The sequence below is a fragment of the Neophocaena asiaeorientalis genome, unplaced genomic scaffold (assembly GCF_003031525.2).
Source record: "Neophocaena asiaeorientalis asiaeorientalis breed wild unplaced genomic scaffold, Neophocaena_asiaeorientalis_V1.1 scaffold152, whole genome shotgun sequence".
In the NCBI taxonomy this organism is placed as follows: Eukaryota; Metazoa; Chordata; class Mammalia; order Artiodactyla; family Phocoenidae; genus Neophocaena; species Neophocaena asiaeorientalis.
Window position 1 is genome coordinate 37,184 of NW_020185338.1, and position 15,636 is coordinate 52,819.

Consider the following 15,636-nt stretch of genomic DNA (forward strand, 5'->3'; position numbering starts at 1 on the left):
TGGAGCGGGGCTCACTCATCACTTCCACAGAAGCCACTTGGGAGGCGCTCAGAGGTCCGATGGGAATGGGGGGGGGCTTTCATCAGGTGTCCTGGGGGAACATTTAGGGCTCCCCAGTTCTCAAAAGAAAGTGACCAGCCTGGGCACCCGGGCAACGATCACCTAGTGATATCGCTTCAGAGCTCTGAAATGCCCACGTAACGATTCCACAGTGCTGTGATGTCTTTGGGCTGCGCTTCTGTGAACCAGCCCAGGTGGCAGCAGTGATAGTCTGGGCCTTGCCCACATTCTGGCTTTCCAGGCGAGAGCACTGAGGTTCAGGCGGGTGGAGTGGCTTTGCCCTGTGCTGCCCAGAAGGTGAACGGCAGAGCTGGGATTGGGTTCCAGGCTGTGCACCGGCAAAGCCAGTGCTTGCTCTGCTCCTTCCCACCTTCCCCTGGACCGAGAATTCAGTGACTGGCCCCTGGTCCAGCTTCTCCCCTTCGTAGCTGTGCAACCCTAGGCAAGTGGCAAAACCTCTCTGAGGCTCATCTACCAGACAAGTGACAAGACTGATGAATGTGATGAGACCGGGGCAGGTGGGAAGGCCTTCCTAAAGGAGAGCCGTGAGAAGCCTGAGGTCAGGTTGGGGGCTGGTAAGGATCTTCCAGCAGCTCACTGGTTTTCTTGCTCCTGAGATCACTTGAAGGGTCTTCTGAAGCCCATCCCTTTGTCTGATGGGGCAGAAATTTGGCCTCGACTTGGAGCCTCTCCCATCCCTGGTAGGTGGGGCCCCTGGATCCCTGGGCAGGCAGGGTGTGGGTCTCCTGGCGTGGAAGCAGCCCTTGCCTCACTCCCTTCTCCCTGCCTGGGCAATATTTTTGCTGCAGGCCCTGCCAAGTGGAAATACGTTATTTACAGTGTTTTGACAGGAGCATCAAAAGCCTGGAGGAGAAAGGATGCCTTTGGGACTGAGCTGATGGCCTAGGAGTGTGGCCTGAGGGGAAGGGAGCCTGGCACAAGAGGAGGGGGAGATACACAGTGGGGGGCTGGGGGTACCCATTTATTGAACTTGATAAATGTGAGGCCCAGCCCTCCCCTGAGCTCAGTGCTTAATAAGAGTATGTACCGAGTGAATATCCCATGCTGACCATTCCCGGCTCCCACTTCAATAAGGACAAGGGTGTCCCCAAGCCAGCTTTGGGCCTCAGCCTTCTCACTTTGCTGTCTGAGGCCTCAGTGCCATCATTTGCCTGATGGGGAGAAGATGGAACACCCCGAGGTGTGTTGAGGCCAGGCCCGTCTGTCCACAGAACCCAGGGACTCTCTAGCCGGGTCGTTCTGGACCCGTTTGCTGCCTCAAATGGTGTGGTGCTGCCGTGGGACCCGGGCCACCTGCCAAGGTGGCACCTCCGTCCCGCTTGATCCTCTGACCCTCCAGAAGCAGTTTGAAAATGTCTTTCAAAGTGGTCCAGGAGAGCCTCCTTTGTGGCTGGTAAGAGCAAAACGTCTTTACCTGTGGCCCAGAGATAACCAGCAGCCACCTGTCACGAACGTCCTTTGAGTTTTTTATATATATTTTATTTATTTATTTGGCTGCACCGGGTCTTAGTTGCGGCACACGGGATCTTCACTGCAGCATGCAGGCTCTTGGTTGCGGCGTGCATGCGGGATCCCCGAGCAGGGATCGAAGCTGGGCCCCCCTGCACTGGGAGTGCGGAGTCTTAGCCTCTGGACCGCTGGGGAAGTCCCACAGACTTGTTTTCTTAATGGCTGCGTAATGTTCTCTCTGTCGGCAAAGTTACTGAATTCTCTTGGTGGATGCTGGCTGTGGTTCTGGTTTGTCACTTGTAAATAGTGCTGTGATGAACATCTGGTTCTGATATTGTTGGGGCAAGTTGGTGATTATTTCTGTGGGCTATATGAATAATAAATCATATTTGTTGTTTTCACAGTTTATGAAAAGTAGTATGTACTCCTTGGGGGGAAAAAAAAAGCCAAACATTATAGGGAATTGTAGAAAGGGACATTGGTTTTGGAGTTTGTCCTGCTGGACTTTCGAATGCACCCAGGTTCTGTTTCTCTCTCAGGCGTCCTCTCTCCCCTCCTTCAGTTCTCACCCACGCCCCGGAGCCCCCCTCTCTGTCCTTCATGGCTGGAGGCTGTTGCCCGTGTGTGTTCCCGACCTTGGGAAAGGGACGGAGAGTGTGGACACATGCTGAGGTGTTGGCCCCTGGGTGGGTGGTCTCCAGCACCGCCGGGCTACAGGCTGCTTCCCTGGGCCATCCACCATCTGCACCGTGGCCTCCCCGCCCTCTCTGCGACCCCTCCTGCTTCCAGGTGCTTTGCTCTTCTTTGCACATACCCGCGGTTTGCTAGCCAAGCTGAAGTTCAGACCACTTCTGAGAGTGGAGCGCTCCCGTCTCCCTAACACCAACCCGCGCACAAGTGCTGGTGGGTGAGTCATTTGCCTTCTGGTCCCAGCCTCCTCATGTGGAAGGGGATTTTCATGGCACCTCCCTCTGAGGTTGAGAAGATTCACTGAGATAGAGTCAGGACATCGACTACAAGGCCTGGCACGAAAACCGCGTTCAGAAATCTGTGGCTGGTGCTGGTGTGTCAGGATTCACCCCTGTCCTTCGGCTGCCAGTTAGTTTTCGGGGAACTGAGGACTGGAAAGTTAGTTTTTGAAAAAGAGTGTCAAACATCAGCTTGCATGTCAGGTTCCCTTCAGGGTGGGAGAGTTGGGTACAGCCCGGAGTCAAACCCTGCAGTGCTTCTGTGGTGGAAAGGGTCCAGCCCAGACTTTGGAGGAGAATTTCCCGTGTGGTTATGGGTCACTATCCTACGGAATCCTGACCACATGACTTCGAACCAGTTCCTTGTCATTGCTGAGCCTGGGTCCCCATCTTTCTTGGACATTTAGACTTTTATCTTGGTAGTTCTGGGAGGTGGGGATCTATTTATCATTCTCCCTATAGTGCAGATGAGGAATCTGAGGCTCAGATATGTCACTTGCTTAAGGACATCTCTAAGGCCACAGAGCTAGCAAGTACCAACCACTGGGGTCTTTGAACCAGAGAGACCTGACTCCCATAGGCCTGGGCTTTTGCTACTCTTACCATTCTCCCCGCCTGCCCCAGTGCTAACTGGACCTCCCTGGTTTCCCATAAAAACCTATTGTGCCCTTCGAGACTTTTCCGAGGATGCCACACACCCAGCCCTGTTGTCTTGCATGGGCCTTTGCTGCGGAGCAGAGTCACCCCCATTCCTGAGCTCTGTCCACTGTCCCCTCCCTCCCCACCCCCACCGATGCTTGCCTGTTCTAGCCTGTGACCCCTTGTTGGGAGAAGGCCCGCACCTGCCCGCCCTGCTTGGCGGTTCTGCACTCATCTCTCCCACCCAAGTTTGTTCCCGTTGTTCTAATCCTGTAATGTTCGGTGACCTGGAGAGTCTGACCAGGCGGCACCCGCGGGTGTTCCCAAGTTGTGTTCCCCGGGCTCATTGCCCTCGTGCAGCCGGGCCGGCTTCGGTTCCTTCTCTGTGGAACAGGCTGCTGGCAATGATGCGATCTCTGGGGTTCCATCTCACCCTCCCCTCCTGTGAATCTCTGACTCTTCAGAAAGCGGGGTAGAAAACCTCCCAGTCATTCTCTCCATCTGTGCCTCCTTATTTCTTAGCCTTTCATCTTGAAGACAGCCTGGTGAGGTTGCCACGCTTGCACTGCAGAGTTGGAGATCTGAGCCCTCCTGGGTGGTGCAGGAGTGTGAGTGAGAATGCGTTGATCCGTTTGAAACGGGCCCCTTTGATGCTCTTTAAATAGGGCAAATTCCTAGAGAATTCAGCCGGCTCCCCACATCAGACCCCACCCGGGTGCACTTGCTGTGGGTGTGGCACATGCACACGTGGCTGCCTCTGTGTGCACAGTGGTTTGGAGTCAGCTGACCGGGGTTTGCATCCTCTCTGACTTTGACCAGCTGTGTGACCTTGGGCAAGTCCCTGTGCTTCAGGTTCATCATCGTAATGGTGTTAATCAAACTCACCCCTTTGGGAGGAGCAGATGGGCGACCGCAGGCCCTGTATAAACTGTAAAGCGCCCTGTGAGGCGAGCAGACGTGCGGATGCCCTCTCCCCAGCAGCATCCAGCTTCAGAGGCTCAGGAAGCATTCCTGGCCAAGCCCGGTTTTCAGCCTCGCAATGTCACGCTCGAAAAATGCTTGCACGTGGTTTACTCAGCTTTAAGCGGGGGCAGATTCTGCAATGGGTTGTTTATTGTCCGCACTGGATTTTTAATTTCTTATAAATTCCCCACAAATTGCTGTAGTACATCTCTATTTATTGAATCTGTCAGGGTTGTTTATGGCGCTGAGGCCTGGGCTCCCGTGTTTGTGGGCTGTTGCCCTGGTGACGCCAGGGTCTGAGACTCCGGAGGGGAGGCCCTGCCCCAAGGTGGCGTGGAAGGTTCTGGAAGGGCTGGCAGTGTGAGGTAGAGAGAGCCACGGCTGTTGCACGGAGGGCCAGCCTTGGGTCAGGCAAGGTGTTCAAGTCTGTGGATTCCGTGCCAACTTTACCTCCTTCCTTCTGGCTCCCGCCTTCCCATGGGGGGTGCACTGCTCCAGCCTCCTATCTCTGCTCCTCCAAGCCCTTGCTGCTCCGAGTGGGTCTGGGGACGGGCAGCGCCTGTACCGCGGGGCACCTGGGGGAAAGGCATACACTCCCCAGACTTGCCGGCTCACATCTTGCGGTTCAGCAAGATGGCAGGTGCTCTCTTGCCTGTGCCCGACACACTGCCATCGGGTGACCTCTTCAGGACACCCCCGGGGCTCCTGGTCCTTAGGACAGAGCCCAGGGACTTGGCCTGGCAGTCCTTTGTCTCCACCCACCACCATCTTACCCTGAGATCTTTCCAACTCCATCTCCCCCATCCCCCTCGGCCCTGCTGCATCTATCCCTCCACCCCTCCAGCTCTGCACATGCCCATCTCCACTTGCCGTGGCTGCCCCAGGCTTCTCTCTCTGGGGAATTATAGGCATCTCGGAACAGGCAGCTCCTGAGAAACCTCCTCCTTGAAGCCCTCTCTGCTTTCCCTGGACTGGGTCAGGTCCAGCTTCTCCGGAGCGCTCCTATGATCCAAAGGCCTCACCTGCCTCAGCCCCATGGGGCTGCTTGACCCACTTTCACGGCTCTCTCCCCTCACTACTGGGTGCTCTGGCTGCCCCTCCTGACTCCTGCGGGCTTGGCTTGCAGCCGGCACTCAGGAATGCAGTGCAGTCAGCCGGCCTTCGCAGGACCGAGACTTGAGGCTGGGCTTTTCCCAGGAGGCTGGATGCTCCGTCCTGGGGAAGGGATACAGCATGGCATGGATTGCCGGGAGCTCTCGGCCTTCAGTCGAGTCCTGATCGGCATCTGGGACTGGGGACTGGATGAATAGAAAGAAAGGCAGCTGCGGGAGGAAGGACAGAGGGACAGCTGAGAGGTGTCCCGACTCTTGTGTGCAGGTGAGAATGCAGAAAAGCTCAGAGGCTGGCCTACAGGTGTTTGTTGAGTATCTTCTCTGGGCCAGGCAGTGTCCCCAGAGGCTCTTGGGACTTAGCAGTGAACAAAAATCCCTGCCCTTATGGAGCGTTGACATCTAGAAGGGCAAAAGATTAAAAAGAGATAAACGTCTGAAGTGAGTGAGATGGTGCAGAGCGATAGGGAGAGAAATAAAGCAGGGTAAAGCACTGGGGATTGGTGTGGGGTTTTGGAACATGGCTTTGATTAAAGCTGAGCTATCCCTGCCCTTTGACCCCACAGTTCCACCCCAGGTATCTACCCAAGAGAAAGGAGCGCTGTGTCTACCAAAAGACAGGCATAGAATGTTCAAAGCAGGAGTAGTCATAATAGCCTCAGCGTGGAAACAGCCCAGATGTCCATCTGCTGGAGAATGGGTACATCAGGGTGTCATAGTCACATATGCAGCGATGACAGCGAACCAAAGACCACCACGTGCAAAACACGGATGTCCCGTTGACATGCTGCTCAGACCTGGAAGAGCACTGATGGTAAAGTTCCTGAACAGGTGAAACTACTCTGGGGCGGGGGTAGGGGGAGCTGGAAGGCAGGCTAGTGGTTACCTCTGGGGACAGGGACACGGGGGACCTGACGGGGCTTGCTGGGGTCCTGCAAACGTTCTCTTCTCAGTCTTGATCTTGGGCATCCTTCTGTGAATGTCCATCACACTGCTCACTTGGGATACATGCTTTTTCTGTTATCGTATGTTACACTTCAGTAAAAGGCTTATAAAACATAAAAGGCAAAAAAAAACCCAAAAAGCAACGGGAAGCAGAAAATGTGCTGTTTTCTGTAACACGAACCCTTGGGCTCTCTCTAGAACATGGGTTCTTAAGCAGCAGTGCCTGTCAGGACACAGGCGACCCTCGGAGGCTCCCTCTGGGGAAGAGGCTCCCCTCGCCACAGGTGACAGGCTCCAAGGAGAGACCACCTGGTGGGAAGCCAGCAGCCTCAGGGACGTCCTCCTTGCCCTTCATGGAGGGACTCGAGCCTCCCTGGAGTCAAAGGGGTGCAAATTCTGTACCCCCAGCCTCTGGCCCGGAGCAGACACTAGTGAGCATTTATGGAGTGAAGGGTGTTCGGACGTGGGCTCCAGGCTGTAGCAGCTGCATATTACAACCTGCATTCACTGTGGTGTGTGCTTACCCTGTGCCCTGCGCCGTATCCCACTCCAGCCTCTCAATACCCTCCATATGCAGATGAGGAAACGGAGGTCAAAGCAGGTACACGTGGTGACTTGCTCCAGTTCCCCACCTAGAAAGTGGGGACTGTGGTTGACTCCAAATGGAGTGACTCGGGCCAGCGCTTGATGTACTGACTACACCAGAGGGAGGGGTTAAGGCAGATGTGGGGAGGGAAGACGGTGAAAGCTCAGTTGGATGAATGAGCCATTGGATGGGCTACAAGAAAGTGCCTTCAAGAAAGCCCGCCTGTCCCCACCCAACTTTCCCTCTGTCAGTTGTGACTGTTAATTCCCTCCTTTCGGTGTCTTCCCCGAGCGCCAGAGCCGTGTGGTCTGACCTGCCGACTCCGAAACCTGGCTGTCCTGCTCTCCTCCCGAGCATCAGCCCTGGCTCCACAGACCGCCTGAATCACAATCACCTTCTTCTTCTTCTTTTTTGTATTGTATTTATTTTATGGACTACTTTTTTTTTTTTTTCGGTATGCGGACCTCACTGCTGTGGCCTCTCTCGTTGCGGAGCACAGGCTCCGGACGCGCAGGCTCAGCGGCCATGGCTCACGGGCCCAGCCGCTCCGCGGCACGTGGGATCTTCCCGGACCGGGGCACGAACCCGCATCCCCTGCATCGGCAGGCGGACTCTCAACCACTGCGCCACCAGGGAAGGCACTTTTTTTTTTTTCTTTTTCTGCCGTGCAGCTTGTGGGATCTTAGTTCCCCAACCTGGGATTGAACCTGGACCCTCAGCAGTGAGAACACGGAGTCCTAACCACTGGACTGCCAGGGAATTCCCAAGATTTTTTTATTTAGAGTGGTTTTAGGTTCACAGCAAAATTAAGGTGAGGGTACAGAGTTCCCAGGTACTCTCTGTCCACACACACACAGCCTCCCCCATTACCATCTCCCGCCAGAATGCTGCATTTGTTACAGCCGATGAACCTACACGGACGTGTCATCGTTTCCCAAAGTCCATAGTTCACACTGGGGTCTGCAGGATAATGACACGTGTCCACCATTATAGTGTCGTATCACAGTATCAGACACCATATAGTATCATGTCGTTTCACTGCCCTAAGAGCCCTCTGTGTTCCTTGTATTCTTTTTAAAGTATTTGAGGAAAAAAATTCGCACACGTACTGTTGGGGGCAGCATTAATTAAATCACAATCTCGGGGGTTGGGTCCTGAGCATTGGTTTATGTTAAAGTTCCCCAGGCGATTCTAATAGGCAGCCAGGGTAAGGCTCAGTGGATTAAAGCCGTGGTTCTCAAACTTGAGTGTCCCTAGAGTCCCCAGGAGAGCGTCTTCCACCGGGTGGCCAGCCGCAATCCAGAGTCTCTGAACCAGCAGGTCTGAGGGGCCCGAGAATTTGCATAAGCTTCTGGGTGTGTCGATGCTGCTGGTCGAGGACCCCCGTCTGAGGACCACTGGTTTTAAGCAGTGGTGGTGAAGAATGTGGTGGGGCCATGGAAGCTCCTTCTGAGTCCTTTGGGGGCATCCAGGGGATTGTGCCCAGGGGCCCTTCCCTAGACTGCACTGCCTGCTGTCACAGTGGGGGACTGAACCTGGGAGGGGAGATGCAGCACCTTTCCTCTGTGCCTGAGCTCATGTACTCCGGTCATCGGCCCCTGGGGATCCTGGGTTTGGCAGGAGGGTGGTGAGGCAGGCAGGTATTACGTGAGTGCAGAGCGGACCAGGACAGGGGATGGGTTGCTCACAAGCCAGGAGGCTGGTGACGTCCAGGCTCCTGGATCACTCTCAGGCAGGCTCTGGGCGTTTCCTTTTGTACTCCCACCGGGACAGATGGGACCCCCAGGATAAGGACAGCCCAGACTAAGCCTCCCTGGGTGGGGGGTGTCAGCCAGTGTCTGACACCAAGACGTAGACTTTGTACAGAGTCCAGGATCGTGGGATCCTGGTGGGAGAAGCAGGCTGCCGTAAATCTGCCTGGCATCTGTAATAAAAGACCTTCAGGAGAAACCCAGTCTGTTCTGCTTGGCCTTTAGAAGCCCAGCAATAAAATCAGTGTAAATATAGCTAACATTTGGGAGTGGTTTATAAAGCACTTGAAAAAAAATCCCCGTGTAAACCCCAAGATAGTCCTGTGAGCTGTAGAGATGATTAATTACCCTGTCTTTTAGATGTGTAAATTTTAGGGTCACAGAGCTACTAATGGGCAGAGCTGGGATTTGAACCCATGGTGCTTTCTGTTCTCGCAATTCTCCCCTACCCCCGTGTGAACCCTCAGGCAGAGATTAAGGCTCCTCCCAGGCAAGCTCTGGTGACCAAAAGGGTAAACTGAAGATACTGGTGCCCTCGGGAGTGGAATGTGCTGGAATTTCTCATGACAGAGTTGTCCTTGACAGTCCTCACTCAAAAGGTATAGAAACCACCGCCCCGTGTGTGCTACAGTGGCAGGGATGGGCAAGTTACTCAGCTTTCAGATCGAAAGACTTCTGCTACATGTGCTGTTTTCCATTTCCCACGCTAAGGAATTGCGAGGCACGGGTGGTTGCCCAAGCTCATTGGATTAGGGCTGGCAAGAGGGGCTAGCACAGTTTGAGCAGAACCCTCCAGAACCTGCTTTCTGAGGGTGGCGTTGCTGACCCCCGCATACAACAGGCTCCCTCCGACCGTAGCTGCAACTCTTTTATCTGCGTTTGATTTGCGGGGGATTTCCTTTCAAGCAAGACATCACAGGTCAGAGAAGGTTTGAAAATCAGTGGTACAGGGAGCAGAGTCGGGAAGATGGAGGTCGGGGTCCAAGAGAGCCAGGGCCCCGGACCCCGGCAGCCTACTCCCCCCAGGCCTCAGTCATTCAAGGTACTGTGTGTGCAGAGAGCTGTTGAGCAGTGAGGCGAGCGGGATGGCCAGGGCGGTGAAGCCCTGGGAGTGGAGTCTGGCCATCATTGGCTTGATCCATTCATCAAGCATTCGTTCATCTGTGTGCCGGGCCAGGTGGGCTCTGTGCCGAGCACTGGGATATAGTTGAGGGCAGAGCTGCCCCAGTCTCCGAGGAGCTTCCCATCGGTGGGGAGACAGAACCTGGCTTTGGGGAGACTCTGAATCTCTTTCAGTACCCTCTGGCCACCATCATTGGAGAGCGTAGCATTTTAATCTCCTGCGCAGGTACTGTGCACGTCTGCTATCTGCTGACTCCTTGGCGTCACTCACTTCCTCCCAAGACCATGGTGGCGCCACCTACTGGACGCTGTTGGTCATGGCGGGCTCTGCAGTGGTTCGGCTGTGAGGTCTATCTAACCTGTCCCCACCCGACCCCATCTTTCAAGAATTACGCTGCCAGACCTCTCAGGCCTGTGATTTGCCACCTGAGTGGGTGAGGGAATAAAAGGAGGAAGCGTTAGTCATGCGAGGAGAGGAGCGGGAGCTAAGAAGCAGCATGGATGGAGGGGATGCTCTCAGAGACCAGCTGCAAGAGACGCCCCCTTGAGACCCCTGACTCCTGGTGTCAGCCTTTGCTCCCTTCTCTCTTGCGGTGGACTTGGCAGAAGTAGCCAATCGGGAATCTTGGAGAACCATTTGGAACAAGTGATGCTCACGAGTGCAGGGCTCAGTGTGCAGGACAGGGACCTGGTGGATCACAGGGCGGGCTGGAGTGGAAGGACCTACCTCTCCACTGCACAGACGCGGACAAGATAAGAGGGGCTGTATCCTGCCCACTCGAGGCTCTTGGAAGACAAGCCTTTTACAAACGCAATTCAGTTCTGATTCTACACACTGACAATACGGACGAGAGAAGTAGCGTAACCACTGGGCTTTCTTTAAAATGTGCTTTGTGGGGGTCCCCCAGGGCAACCCAGCCCTCCTTGTGTCAACTTGCAGATCAGCCAGAGCAGTTTGCTTCTATTTAAGGCAGTGAGAAGCTCTCCTGCAGCCTGCCGTTCCCCTGGCTTTTGCTTTGCCCCAGGAAGTCTGATCCTCACATGGTCTTTTGCAGCCGGGTGAAGCTGAGTGGAGCTGTACTTGTCTGCCCCTACCCTCGTCAGGCCTCGAATGTCTGGGAAGCATCTCTGCCTGGAGGCACCGTGTTCTGTATCTTGACTCACCTCCGTCCTCTCCAGACTTGCTCCCTCTCCTGTTTTCTTGAGTCATAAGGAAGCAGTGCCTCCCATCTCCCACCCAGGCAGCCAGCCCACGTCCCTCTGTCCCTCCACATCCACAGCTCGTCAGTTTGGGGCCCTGGTGGTTCTCCCTTTGGATGTTTCCTTGCCAATCCCTACCTCCGCCCTTCGGTCGTAGGTCCCCCGTCACCCCTTACCTAGCACGGCCACACCTCTGACTGGCATCCCTGCCTCTTGGCCCAGCTTCCACCTTGTGGCATCGTCTCTCACCGAGACTACCTGAGTCACTCCCCTGCTTTCCTTGTCTTCAGGTGAAAGTCTAGCCCCCGAGAACCGCTTACCATGCTCCTCCCAGGTTGGGCTCTGCCACTCCCCAAGTCAGACACAGCGAACCCCTAACTGCCCCATCTCTGTGCCTGCACATGCCTGTCGTGACCCACCTTGGCACACCGTTTTCATCCTAAAGATGCAGGTCAGGTGTCGCTTCCTAGTGGCAGCCTTCCCTGACTTCCCATATGCGCCCCCCACCCCCCAGGAGACGGCTCACTCCTGGGGGCTGCCGCGGGCCTGGCCCAGGATCCCTGGTCTCCCTCCAGATGCTCTGCCGTTTAAGGTTGACCAGCTCCTGCCCCCCACTCCCCCTTACCCGTGAGGTCCTTGAGGGCATTCATCTAAGTACTTAGCAAAGAACCTGGCACGTGCGGGGGTGGGGGAGCTTGATAATTGATTCTTCCTATTTGTTGACTTCACCCTAAGGTCACGTAGAAGCCACAGAAGTGTTTTTTTAGGATTTGTAAGGGGCACGTGGACTCCATTTTTCTTTAGCATCTGGGAAGTTGCCTTCCTGGCACATCTTCACTCTCCATCTTCCACCATTTCTCTTTTGCCCCAGGTGGCATTGGTGATTGACTTAGGCCTGTCATGACAACATAGTTCCCTTTGTCCAAGACTTGCATCTCAAGCCTCCCTTACAGCTAGAGACACCCATGTCTTGCTGTTCTGACCAGTAAGATGTAAGGGGGAAGAATATTTCCTGTGTTACATAAAGGTAGCAGTTTGACCTTTGCCCCCCTTTTCTTGCCTTCCAGATACCCTCTGGGGACAGGGTACCTAGAGCTATGGCAGCTGTTTTGTGACCAGGAGGCGAAAGGCATGAGGACAGAAATCTATCATAGGAAGCATGGCAGAATAAAAACCTGAAAAGAGCCTGGGCTCTTGCTGACCTCAAGCTGTTGAAACCCTCTAGAGACCTACCTCCCTCTAAACTTTCTGTCCTCAGGTTCAAGCCATTTTCAGTCAACATTTCTTAAAATCAAACACATCTTCACTGTTTATTCTGAACTTGGCTGAGCTGGTTTTTGTTAACAAAGATCAAGTGTACCTTTGGGATGAGTCCTGGCCATCATGGAAACAAAACTTTGAAGGTGGAAGGCATGTACCAAGGAGAAGGACACCAGTGCTGTTAGTGTTGAAAGTTTAGATGCCCAAGGGGTTGACTGTCGGGGCTCATGTTTATTTGGACGTACGTTATGTTAAAAAAAAACAAATTGTACTTCGTGTATGATAAAACTTAAAAGCTCTTTAGGTAGTTAAGTGACAGATTTTCAACTTGAAAGGAGACTTAAGGAAATGTGAATAAATAGAATTTATTAGCACGTATGTCTGAAAAAGTCTAGGTTTTAGGCCATCAAGGACTCGAATTTATGTCATCGGAAGCATTTCTTCACTTTTCAGGCTCCTTGTGTGGGTTCCGTTGGGGACGGCTTTGCCAGGTCGTGTGAAAAAGGTTGCCAGCAACTCCATCCCATAAGTTTAACAACTTCATAGGAAGCAAGTATGACTTTCCTTTTGCCCTGAGTTCCAGCAAAAGTCCCTTGGCTGGCTGACGCTTGCTGGTTCTGATTGGTCCGACTTGGGTTGCATACCTATTATATTAGTTACCCGGGGCTACCATAACAAAATCAAACAGCAGAAATTTATTCTCAGTTCTGGAGGCAAGGAGTTGGAAATCAAGGCGTTGGTAGGGCCACACTCCCTCTGGCTCCTCCTTGCCTCTTACAGATTCTGGAGGCCCCTGACCTACGGCTGCACCACTCCAACCTCTGCCTCCCTCTCCACCTGGCCTTCCTCTCCCTGTGTGCCTGTGTCTTCGCATGGCACTTTTCCTCTTCTTATCAGAATACCATTGTATTGGATCGGGGCCCACCCTAATGGTCTCATTCCAACTTGATTACCTCTACAAAGACCCTGTTTCCAAATAAGGCCACATTCACAGCTGTGGGAGTTAGAAGTTAACCTATTTTGTTGAGGGACACAGTTCAATCTGTAACACCTGTTCTTGAATCCGACACAGGTCTGGCTGATGCGATGTTCTAATTGGCCAGGCCTGAGTCCCATGCCCATCCTGACAGTGAGGAAGGGGTAAACCCCTGGGAATTAAAAGTAGGCGAGAAAGGTTCTCCCCTGGGACTATATGGAGGGTGGGCCGTGGATGCAAGGCTGGCAAAAACAGTCGGGGGTTCACCAGCAGCCTGCCTCGCTCGAGGACCCAGGCTTTTTCGTTTGTGTCTTCTCGCCCACTTCAGTACCCGCCCCTGCCCTTCCATTTTCTGACTTTGGTTAGTTGAGTTGGGAGGAGGATGGAGAGAGAAGGCAGAGGCCGTAGTGATTTCCCTACTCGCTGTTCACCCTGGACAAAGGCTTATGGGGGGCATCCGATGGCGGCAGATGGCTGGACGCCAGGTCGTGTACACTGCTTGCCCGTCCACCCTTTGGGTGGTTCCGTTGACTGCTACTGATGTGGGGACCCATCTGCGTAGGTTCCGCAGCAGCCGAGCTTTGACGATAACGACCGATCCGTTTGCCGTTTTTGTTTGCTCGAGAGTTTCTCAGCTGCCGTGAGAGGCAGTGTCATGGCGCAGGAGAAGGTGCTTGGAGTGTTCCGTCCACGGAGAAATGGAAAAGTACTGATTCCCTGATTCTGCCCCTGGCTTTCCTGGTGACCACTCACTTGGAGGTATTTTGTTTTGTGCTCTTTTCCCCTAGTCTTTTGGGCTGTCCCTCCCTACCTGGCCCTTCCCCGTGGGTCCCGAAGCTGCAGAGCACCCGGGAGCCTCTGGGCACTAAATCGCGTCCAGCCGTTTCACCACTTCCTGTAGGCAGGTCTTATCTCTTTTATGACAGGGACATGGTTCATGGTTTCCTTTTATCAAGAGCACCCGGTGGGGGACACGCTGGGGAGGAAATTCGAGCCAGGGAGCCAGGCGGTGGGAGGCAGCACAGATCCTGGTGCCCCTGCCCTGGGGCCCTGGGTTAGCACAATTCCTCCTCGACAAAATAAGAAAGGAACTAGCCCGAGGCTTGCTCAATGGTCGTGACTTTCCTGTAAGCGACTTCCTGTAAGCAAGTTTGTGCGTGTCTGGGACCCTGAGCACAGCCCACAAAATGGTCTTAAGTTGAGTTTATGGTCGGCCTGGGAGGCGAGATCAAGATGGCCTGAGAGTTAAGATTTGAGTTGTGTTCAGACCACACACAGGCAGAAAAGAGCCTGGTCAGGGAGGGGGTGGCAGGGAAGCTGGGGATGTGCAGGCCACAGGGCACGGGGCCAGGTTCAAGGACCAGGAGGGGCCAGAACAGGGAGGCGCTTTGGGAGGCAGTGAGCTGGGAGTGGGGAAGGAAGGCGGGGGCAGTGCGGGTTTGTGTAGGGGCACTGGGGAGCCATGGAGGGTCTTTGAGTGGGTGAGGAGAGCAGTTCAGGAAGGATGCTCTGGCAGTTCTGGCCCAGGGCGGACTGGGTTTCTCCCAGGCTAGAGACTGGACTCAGAAATTAGTTCCGAAACAGTGAAAAGTCTGAATTAGAGAGTTCAGTGAAATGTAGTGAAAACATAACTTAATTTTAATTACTGGTTCTTGTTAATCAGTTCCCTGATTTGCCTGTAACCAGGGCCTCTAATTGGCTCTTGAGTGCTGTAATACCTTCCAAGAAGACACAGCGTCTCCCTTCCTCTGTCCTTTGCCTCCATCCTGGTGATTTGTTGAAGAGCCTTTGTTATGAGGGGGCACAGCATACTTCAGGCCTTGTGCTCTGCAGCAGGGCTCTCTGGGGTCATTAGATGAGTTGAATTCAAAGGCTGCACTGAGGGCTTCCCTGGTGGCGCAGTGGTTGAGAGTCCGCCTGCCGATGCAGGGGACACGGGTTTGTGCCCCGGTCCGGGAAGATCCCACATGCCGCGGAGCGGCTGGGCCCGTGAGCCGTGGCCGCTGGGCCGGCGCGTCCGGAGCCTGTGCTCCACAACGGGAGAGGCCACGACGGTGAGAGGCCCTCGTACCGGAAGGCTGCACTGAAATCCGCCCCCCAGCACATGCACACACACGTTAGAGGAGTTGAATTCAGAGGCTGCCAGAGGAACCTGAGGGTTTGCCCGGAGACATACCTGGCCCATCTGCCTATTTCTGAGAGGTGAGGCTTGAAGATTTGATCTGATCTTGAAATGCTCTGCGTGCAGTGGTGAGGACACGGTGCCTGGTGAATCATCGTCATCAGACCTGGAACTTCACACGCAGACTTTCATCTCAGGCTGAAAGGCCATGTGGCCTGGGCTGTGAAGTCAGGGCTCTTTAGGGGACAACTTACAGGGATGGGGCCCTTCAATGTGCCTTCCCCCCACCTCTCTGGCTCCATAGCTGGACTGGTTCTGGCCCTGGAGCCCCAGAGCCTGCCCCTGGCTGGGGTCCCTGGGGCTGGACCCAGTTGGCACAGTGTGGATTTTCCTCCTCCTTCCTTCCTAACCAGCCTGGGTACCTGAGGCGGCCCTTCCCGCTGGTGTGAGACAACGCCCCTCGTC

At 54.4% G+C, this 15,636-nt stretch overlaps 1 protein-coding gene across 1 annotated transcript in view; it reads left to right on the plus strand.

Moving 5' to 3' along the window:
* The window catches only part of ITPK1 (inositol-tetrakisphosphate 1-kinase), a 122,334-nt gene that overhangs the window by 13,944 nt on the left and 92,754 nt on the right, over nucleotides 1-15,636 (plus strand). Inside the window, exon 2 of the mRNA XM_024736274.1 lies at nucleotides 5,776-6,023. Within this exon, the coding sequence (XP_024592042.1) occupies nucleotides 5,838-6,023 (186 nt within the window). The 5' untranslated portion in view covers nucleotides 5,776-5,837. The remainder of the gene's footprint in view (nucleotides 1-5,775; nucleotides 6,024-15,636) is intronic.